Source organism: Sorex araneus, chromosome 3 (genome assembly GCF_027595985.1).
Source record: "Sorex araneus isolate mSorAra2 chromosome 3, mSorAra2.pri, whole genome shotgun sequence".
In the NCBI taxonomy this organism is placed as follows: Eukaryota; Metazoa; Chordata; class Mammalia; order Eulipotyphla; family Soricidae; genus Sorex; species Sorex araneus.
In genome coordinates, this window is record NC_073304.1 from 78,294,228 (window position 1) to 78,303,845 (window position 9,618).

Below are 9,618 nucleotides of genomic sequence, written 5' to 3' on the forward strand. Positions count from 1 at the left end.
GGCATCACAAACAGCAGAATTGCCAGCACAGAAAATGTGCACTCTAACTTGCAGTTTCATACTAACAGGGCTGGCACATGAGACATTTGGTGGGACAACAAGGATCAAACCCAGGGCTTATACAGGCAAGGCCATCAAGCTACGAAGGCCAAAGTAGGCACTTCTCACACACACACAGAGAACGGGCAAGTGCATAAATCTTTTAAGCTGCCTTTGGACATTTTTTACATAGTAGCAATATTATTGTGGGTTTTCCTATTGTAAATAATTTTTTTAAAAATCTAAGAAATGGAGATACAAAGGGCCTAGGTAGATCCCTGGATTACTTAAGAGGGTGAATTGAATCCAAAGTTCAACTTTTCCAATTCTGAATAGGTAATAATTAAAATAAGCAGGTTGATTTTTAATAACCCAGCAATCAGAACAACTCAGATTGTCATGATACCCAGTTGTTAAGATATGCTCCACTTCTGCCTATTTGTCTCCTTGACAAAATTTGAAGACATGGAGTTCCTAGAAGTGCTCACCGAAGGATTAGAGAGAGTCCTCCTTGTCCGAGGTGGTGGCAGTGAAGTGATTACCATTTATTCATAATCCACTCCTGAATGACTCTGCTTGGCTTCAGTTTTTCTGAAAGGCATCTATTCTCTGTGGAACTGCAGCTCTTCACTACCACTCCATCAGCTAGAGGCCTGCGTCTTGTACACATCACTGAACTCACTTAAACTCTTGATGAGCTGAGCTTCAAGTATTTGTGCAAAATATGTACGAACAGATCTGTTCTTTGCTTCCATATGATCTGCTGTCCTTACAGAAGAAGCAAGTATTCCCTCAACACCAGAAGGGTAGTCAAGTCTAAAAGCCATGTCTGTTCCAGTTGAAGGCAAGCTAGAACAACAAGCTAAACCAGTAAAATGAATTGGTAAAGGGATGCTAGAAATTAAACTGAACACAAAAAGCAAGTGCAATCCAATATTAAAGATAAGTCTTCTAAGTCATGGTTCCAGTGACCCAGTGAAACTAACAACCCGAGACACAGCCTTATCATACTAAAGAATTCATGGCCAAGTACCTGGGCACCCAACATCCTTGTGGAGATAACTCGTGGCATGCCAACCTGTAAACCGTCTTAGCTAATCTTCCCAGGAGAGCCCCTGCTCTGCTCCCTGGGACTCTGATTTTACATTAGGGTACTAAATGTACACATACTGAAACATGCCTGCAACCTCTGCTTCCTCCAAGAGAAAATTTCCCTAAATACCAGGTTTAACACACAAGTAACTGTTGGTATGTATTTCAGCTGTTTATCAAAGCCCATTCTGTATTATGTGCAAGTTTTATAATGGAAATTTTTTTTAAAAGCTGTAGTAAAAATTATTTCAGGTTCTTTTCAGATGGCCAGACTATTAAGATTTACTCAAATAATCTGTGGTTCTGTAACATGAGTAAAACATAGACATCTAAGAAATGGCAGATGCTGATGCACAATGACCAATAAGTTCTTAGCTACTCTATCCCCTGATTGAGAGACAGGAGTTAAAAATCAGAGGATATATTAGGAATCTGGCTAAAAGTTCTTCCCTAAAAGCTTTGGGCTCTTTTCTTGGCTGGGGATATTGCCAGGGTCTCACATATACAAAGCGTGCACTGAGTCTCATCCTCAGACTTGCACCATCTTTTAAAGGGGGGAATCCAGCAATCTAATTGGACATTCTAAAGCCATACTCTTTCCACAGTGCCAAAACTACTGAGCTGCTGCTACTCTGCTTACCTACTTCACTAAAGTGGCATACAGTCGGCATTGATGGGGTCAAGAATCTTCTTTCATAAAGAAATGTGTAGGGGTCAGGAATATAGCTCAGCAAGAGAACACAGGCTTTGCATGTGTGAAGCCATTAAGTTTGACTGCTGTAACCATAATGGGGAAAAAATCTGTACTCATTTCCAAAGCCATAATGAAGACTGGAGGCCCTCAGCTAAATACCAGAGTGTGAGCATTTTCCTTTTTCAATTTTATTATTTAATTACACTCAGTTCTCAGTTAAAAATAATCCACAAGTCTTCTATTTTATTTTCAGAAAGCACTGTGCCAAGGAAATACTTGGTGCAAGCTTTTTATTGATTGATCATTTAACACCTGGAGTTAAAGAAAAACTACTGTGTAGCTGAGTTGTAATTTCAAATATGTCAAATCTTTGTTTTATAAGATAGGTATTTAAAGAAACTATTGTGTCTGAATTTATGCCTATTTTTGAATCTTACTTTATTAATGAGTTTCTTTTTAATTAACCAGTAGATATATGGAGCAAGTTGACTAGGTGCCAGCAGAGTTCATTTCATTCTGAGGGACAGAGAAAACCCTCCAATATGGCTTAAGAAACTGAATTATTTCTCAGTTTAAAAAAGGGGGGCAAGACATGGATAATTTTGATTTGTTCCCTCTGCTCCTCTTTCAACCTTCAGGCCCATTCAGGGTTGGCAAAGCAGATCTAAGTTTTTTCTCGCACCTTTCTACAAAACAGAGAAGCACTGTACAGCTTCCATGGCGACACTCCATTGCTTAGTTGCGCTTAGCAATACTGGGACAGATTCCTAAGACCCAAGATACTGAAAACCCATCTCTAAAGGTTAGCATCCCCAGGAACTCTTCCACATTCACATATTTACACTCCGGCCAAAGTTATATCTGTACAGCTATAGTTAGATTATATAGCTATAGATGGATCTATAGCTGTATAGATAAAGTAGCAGAAAGATTTTTAGAGGTGGGAGATTTTGTTGTGGTGTAAGAATCTAAGAGGTAAGGGAATTAATAGCTGTTCTCAGTCACTACTTATAGCCCTAAAAGACAAAAATCACTGTTACATGGTTATTAGGCCAGAGTTTAACCCATGTCTGTCTAGAGCATTTCATATTTATGTGTTCTTGTTTGTCTATAAGATGTCTCTTTTAATCACTGCAAATAAAGCAATACTGAAAACTTGATGAGAATGCACCTTAGGGGAAGGGGCTTTGTGTTTCAAGAAGGAAGAGAAAGAGACTTCCTCCTGCCTTTTGAATAAGATCCAGCTTTTAAGTCTTAGCTATGACTTGACTGGGGCAGGTAATGATAATATATATTCTCTGACTGCTGGCCCTCTGCCTTCGATAGCTATTAAAAGCTGTTATTTGAATTGTGGCATCTGCTTGATGGGTGCAAAGTTTCTCTTGGCAGGGGAAGATCACAGCTCTATCTTCCATTGCCTCAGAGTCCTGTGGCCCCATTCATCCCGCCAATCCTCATTCCCACCCAACCGTGTTTAAAATCCATATTGTGGATATTAAAGTAGCAATTACACTGTAAGTATATTAATGTGCTTTTTTGAGGTCTAGTTTATTTTTCATCATGTGTTATATGAATCCATTGGTTTCTCGCATCTTCCACAAGTGTCTCCAGAATTTTTTTTATGTTCTAGCTTATATTAAATAAAGTGAAATATTAAGGAAAATAGATTTAAGGGAAATGAGCAACTTTTTTTAAGCATTGACCACTTAATTTATTGAGAGATGTTGCTGTGTTTTCTTGATTAAGCAGCAAACATTCTTTTGTTTACATAGTTATGGTTTTATTTGTTTTGCTCTGTACTGGAAACATAAATAAAGTTTTCTACATTATTTTCAGTCAAAGGTGGTGATACAGTTTTGTTTGTACATTGTCTTGCTGGAGTGTCTCCAGGATGAAGAAAACTGACTTCTAATTCTTTTCAGCATAAGTGATAGTGTTAAGTATGCCGACGAAGAGAAACTGGACATAAAGAAGGTTATAAATGAGATCCAAATCTATAGGAATCAGTACTTCTGTCTTACAAAAGCAGTCCTCCTCCACTGAACTCCATCCTCTGAAATAAGAAAAAGTAATGAATAAGTCTTGAAACAGCTTACTGAATCAGTACTTAATCACAAGCTCTATTTTTCTTTATTCTTGAACATCTTCCAAATTCTGAATTTATCTTATTAAGAAATGTGCTCTAGGATTTGGGGGTCGGAGTGATTTTAATATAGGGGTTAGGGAGATATTGCTTTGTACGCAGTCAACCCAGGTTTGATCCCCGGCACCCCATATGATCCCTTGCACCCACCAGAAGTAATCCCTGAGCACCACTGGGTGTGGCCCCAAAACAAAAAAAAAAAGAGCTCTAGGGCTGGAGCTATGGTTCAGTCCCCAGCATTTGCCCAAGTTGGGAGTAGCCCCTAAGTACCACCTGGGTGTGGCGCCCCAAAGAAATGAGCTCTGATACCATCTATAATTTCCCTCCATCAAATGAGTCATATATTTAAATCACAACAGACATAAATTTAACTTTACTTTTGCCTTACCTCTGGAGGCTCAATGAAGGCTAACCAATCTGATGCATGTGTAGGCAGTAGTCCCATCGACTGGCACTTATAAACAGCCAATGCCAGACCCATGAGGTTCCCAATGAGATACACCAAACCCTGAAGAAACTTCTGGCTTGAACTCTCTAGCATCTTGAAAGCTGTAATAGAAAGTGTGTCAAAACCAAAACCAAAACAAAACAAAACCCTTACCAAAATGAGTTGGGCCATACATTAAGATAAATAATATTGACCATTTGATAAGATAGCAAAAAGTATGGTAAGCACCATTTTCCCCTCCATGCCATCACCACCCTACACATCCTCCCCCTGGCAACTAACCAAGGACTGTGCCAAGCAGAGATTTCTAAAAACTAAGAATTTGTCTTTTAGTCTTAAAACTTACAGAGAATGGTCATTGGTTCAACAATACTTACTGGCTGAAATGGCCATAAGTGCCTGAATGGGTCGCCAAGCCATCATACACACCATCATGGTAGGGAAGATGGAGATAGTATTGCCTGCCATGTACATGATGAAGAGGTTCATGGGAATCTGTTTGAGGGGACCCAAAGCGATGTCCCAGCAGCGCTAAAATAAATAATTGTTATCCTCAGTGCTCCATTTACTGTTTTGCTGATATTAAAGTAAAATAAATACAAATCTGAATTCTATGCCTCTGAGTTGAATACTCAAATTCTACCTTTGTCCATGCTGGCAGCAGAAGCTCTCCCCTCTGAAGAAAACCTCATTTTTTTTGTGACTGTTTTTCCCTATAGTTTTCCAAATTCATTCCCAACCCCATCCACCTTGATTTTGACTAAGAAAAACTTTTCTTGACTTTGTCATACCTCTGTACTTATTATTCTATCTATGAGTGAAGAATGATGAATCAATTTGGATGCTAGAAAACCTGAAAATCAATACTGGAACAAAAGAGCACTCCATTCCGGAGTTGCCTGTATTCCACGGGGATACAGCATGGGGTTCAGATCCGAGTTAGTTTAAGGGAGTCTTTATCCTATTTCCTAAATAACACTATAATTTAAAAAGTAGATAAGGTACACAAACCAAGATCCAGAACAACTGAATCCCACTAAAAACCCAACAATATTACATCCAACAGTTAACAGAGTACATTCTTTTCAAACACATTTACAAAAACTGACATTGTGTTAGGTTGTGAAGAAAGTGTCAGGAACTCTCTTAAGTACAGTCTCAGATTACAATGCAAGTAAGCTAGAAATGATTAACAGAAAAGGTAACTAGAATATTCACGAAAGTTCAAATTACTCAGATCAGCTTTCCTCAACCAGAGGCCAAATGGTTTCCCTTGTGGGCCCCCAGGACAATCTAATGAAACCACAGGTGGAAAAACTCAAATATGGGAGGACACACATTAGACCATGAAGCCAGCCAGCAAGACCGAAGTCATGGAAGAAAACAAGGCTGGAAGGGGCTACACGTGGGAAAAAGAATATATTTCAAGTTTTTTTTAAAGAACAAATTAAGAGCCAAAGAGATGGTACGAGGATTAATAAGGCTCTTGACCTGTATACAACAGACCTAGGTTTTACCCCTGGCACTGTATATGGTACCACAAGCACTGCCAGGAGTGATCCCTGAGCACAAAACCAGGAGGAGCCAAAAAAAGGGGAAAAGCACGCACCCCAATTAAAAGTTCAGCCCCCAGCAACACAAACTTTTTCCAGCCCCACAGCACTGCATGGTGTATAGCCTCTGGTAGCTCCGACAGCGCTGCAGCACTGCCAGGCCTGGATCATGGGGAGGGGTGCCAAGTCTCAAACACTTCTGGGAAAAGCCCTGTGCTCCAACAAAATGAAGCAACAGAAATAAATGAAATTAGGGTCCAAGAGAGATTATCGTTGGTATGGTATCTGCCTTGCATGTGGCAAATTCAGGTTGGGTGTTGCCCCCAAAGCAAAATATTACAAGGGGCTCAAGCGATAATCCAGCGGGTAGGGCATTTGCCTTGCATGCCAGGTTCAATCCCCAGCATCCCATATGGTCCCCCAAGCATCACCAGGAATAACCCCTGAGCATCGCTGGGTCTGAGACCCCCCTCCCCGAAAATATTAAAAAGTTGCCTATAAATCAAAGCTGGAAGTTCTATTTTATTTTGGGGGGCCACACCCCACAATATTCAGGGGTTACTCCTGGCTCTGCACTCAGGAATAACTCTTGGCAGTGCTATGACAACCATATGAGATCCCAGCAATAGAACCCAGGTGAGTTGTATGCAAGGCAAATACCCTACCCATTGTTCTATTATTATGGCATGAAAATTTTATTTAAAAAATTACAGGCTGACATAGAAAGACTGCACTCATATGTGGAATATAATGTAACTGAGAAGTACAAGTTGGCAACGATGCAACTTCTGGCAGCTATCTCTCTGGACTTAGTTACTAAAATACTAAATTACAAAAACCCAAAACTGAGAGGCCGCTAAGTGTGGTCACTCGACCTCATACCTCTTCATCCTCAGCAATGGAAAACAAATTATCTAATGCTTCCTTTTCAGCAGGTCTGACTTTAGGGGAGAGACTCTCCAAACAATAATAGTGAGTTTTGTTGAAATATTGTATGCAATCAAAGTGAAAGTAAAGTGAAATTTATTAGTTACACAGGCGGGGGGGGGGCTAAGGGTGGGGGTCTAGGGGCGTGGGGGGTTAGGGGTGTGGGGGGGCGGGGTGGAGCTATACTGGAATTCTTGGTGGTGGAATATGAGCACTGGTGAAGGGATGGGTATTCGAGCATTGTATAACTGAGATTTAAACCTGAAAACTTTGTAACTTTCCACATGGTGACTCAATAAAAAATTAAAAAAAAAAATTACAGGCTGGAGCAATAGCACAGCGGGTAGGGCATTTGCCTTGCACATGGCCGACCCAGGTTCAATTCCCAGCATCCCATATGGTCCCCTAAGCACTGCCAGGGGTAATTCCTGAGTGCAGAGCCAGGAGTGACCCCTGTGCATTGCCGGGTGTGACCCAAAAAGAAAAAACACCTGGTAAACCTGATGGGGGTGAAAAGTGGATACTCAATATCAGGAAAGTAAAAAGGGGCAAGAGGCAGTTTTACGCATGTGAATTTCAGAAAATAATTTCTCAGAAAAAATGCAACTTATCTGAATGGCATATAAAGAAATATAGTTTAATAACTGATTAAGAAACCAAATAGCTTCCCTTGGCAAATACTAAACATTTAACAAAAAATTAGAGCAAACCTTACACAAAGAGAATAAATGATAAATGTTCTAGAGCTAACTATATGATGTCTCACAAATACCAAAACTGACAAGTAAGGCTGGGGATGTGGCTCCGTGATAGAGCACGTACTTTGCATGCATGACATCGTGGATCCAATCCCCAGCACCACAAAATAAAAAGTGAAGCCTGATTAGGAATTTCATTGTGTTTTGGTTTGGGGGTCACACCAGCTGTGCTCAGGACTTACTCCTGGCTCTGTGTTCAAGAATAAATCCTAATGGGGCTCAGGGGCCTATATGAGGTGCCAGGGATCAAACCCAGGAGAGCCACATGCAAGTCAAGTGTCTACCTGTTGTACTATGGCTCCAGCCCTCCTGATTAGGATTTTTTGAGCAAGGATATAGGCTATATAAAACCACATAGTGTCATATGATTTGGAAATAGAAAAATTCTAAGCAAAATATTAACAAATTTAGCCATATAAAAAAGATGTATCAGCATTCCCCCCCCCCAATTAGGTAACTTACAGAGAGCATTTCTCTGAATTTAAATAGCAAATCAGGCTGGAGCAATAGTATAGAGAAGGTGCTTGCCTTTCATGTGGCCAACGAGGGTTGATCCCTGGCAGCTATATGGTCCCCCAAGCACTGCCAGGAGTGATTCCTGAGCACAGAGCCAGGGATAGCTCCTGAGCAGCAGCTGTTGCCCAAAAACGATAAAATAGTGGGGCTAGAGAGATAGTACAGTTGATAAGGCACTTGCCTTGCACACAGTAGACCGGGGATTGATTCCTGGTATTCCATATGGTTCCCAAGCACTGCCAGGAGTGATTCCTGAGCACTACCGGGTGTGGCCCTCCCAAAAAAATAAATAAAAATACTGTGGTAATCTACCTTTAAAATCAGGCCATTTTAACGTTTTTTTTATTATTATTTTATTTTGTGGGAAAACACCAATCAGTACTCAGGGGCTGCTCCCGGTGTAGTGCTGGGGAGATCCAGTGCTAGCAATCAAATCCAGAGCTCCTGCACTCATATAAAGGCAGCATGTTGGACTCCATGTGTTTTGGTTCTGTTTTGGGGGGCCATACCTGGCAGTGCAAAGGTGCTATTCCTGGGAGACATCTGTGTAAGAATTTGTAGGAGGCATTAGGGGAAAAGCCCTTTTAGCATCTGATGGGTGGAGTCCAATGGACTAAACTAAACATGCATAGTACAGTTCCAAAGATCTTTTACAGTTTTTCAGCACTTCTGCAACTGCTAGAAAAACGGGGGCAATACTGATTTCAAGTGGTCAAGTGCATCCATATGCGGGACGAGGTCTGGAGACAAAGATCTGTGCTGCCTGGAAGAAGAGGGCGGGTGGGGCGGTCAGGAAGGGACCGAGGGCCACGGCGACATCTATACCTCTGTACCTTCTCCACCAGGATCCGGTCCGTTTCTTGCACGCTGGTGTCCGGCACTTGCTTGTCCAAGTAACCAACCGGATAGAGCGAGTCTCCCTGTCCACCGCCCCGGTCACTTCGTCCCCTGGAGAACCAAAGCAAGAAACTAAAACTGCTGCCTCCTCCCACACGTCGGATCCCATACTCCCCGCTCTTCTAATCAGAGTCTCAGACGCATCGAGCCAGTGAAGGGGGCTCTCGTGGGCCCTCTCCCAGGCCCTCACCTACATCCTGTGGGGCCACGAGCCTCCACGGCGGAGCAGCGCCGGGCTCCCCAGGAATCGCCCCTTTGTCACCCTCCCCAGAGAGCGAAGCCTGCGAGCCTCAAACCTGTTTATTCCTCGGGAGCAATTCGGGAAAGCATCGCCGGGGCGCCTCACCTGCTGCCTCCTCCGGGCCCGCTCAGCTCAATGGCCCACTTGAAGCGCCGGCCTCGATTGGCCACGAGGCTCCCCTGGGTCGTCATGGCGACACTAGGCTCCGAAACCCGGGAAGCGGCCTCTCCGGTTCACCGTAAGCTGGAGTCTCTCCAGCCCACCGCGGGACGGCGAGAGCGGAACCGCCCGGCTACGCCAACTTCCGGCG

At 42.4% G+C, this 9,618-nt stretch overlaps 2 protein-coding genes across 4 annotated transcripts in view; one reads left to right on the forward strand and one right to left on the reverse strand.

The window, feature by feature from the left end:
• The window catches only part of SLC12A6 (solute carrier family 12 member 6), a 95,742-nt gene extending 92,076 nt beyond the window's left edge, over positions 1–3,666 (forward strand). For both annotated transcript variants that reach the window (XM_004609531.2, XM_004609532.3), the window contains one exon: positions 503–3,666. In XM_004609531.2, coding sequence (XP_004609588.1) covers positions 503–594 — 92 coding nt within the window. In that variant the 3' untranslated portion in view covers positions 595–3,666. The remainder of the gene's footprint in view (positions 1–502) is intronic.
• Positions 3,667–3,687: 21 nt separating this feature from the next.
• EMC4 (ER membrane protein complex subunit 4) lies at positions 3,688–9,618 on the reverse strand. Of its 2 annotated transcripts, XM_004609536.2 has the most exons (5): positions 9,414–9,618; positions 9,004–9,118; positions 4,794–4,947; positions 4,357–4,517; positions 3,696–3,878 (listed from the first exon to the last, which is right to left on the reverse strand). In XM_004609536.2, the coding sequence occupies exons 1-5, from the start codon at positions 9,497–9,499 to the stop codon at positions 3,843–3,845; spliced, it is 552 nt and encodes a 183-aa protein (XP_004609593.1). In that variant the 5' UTR covers positions 9,500–9,618; the 3' UTR covers positions 3,696–3,842. The 2 variants fall into 2 exon arrangements, with proteins under 2 accessions (XP_054985941.1, XP_004609593.1); XM_055129966.1 differs by lacking the exon at positions 9,414–9,618 and having other exon boundaries at positions 3,688–3,878; positions 8,996–9,118.

Bases quoted from the DNA above. Each gene is read 5' to 3' on its own strand.
- EMC4 (XM_004609536.2), bottom strand. From the start codon at position 9,499: ATGACGACCCAGGGGAGCCTCGTGGCCAATCGAGGCCGGCGCTTCAAG. The intron at 9,119-9,413 runs GTGAGGCGCCCC...TTGGTTCTCCAG, and splicing joins GGGCCCGGAGGAGGCAGCAG to GGGACGAAGTGACCGGGGCG. The intron at 4,948-9,003 runs GTACAGAGGTAT...TATTTATTTTAG, and splicing joins ACCGGATCCTGGTGGAGAAG to CGCTGCTGGGACATCGCTTT.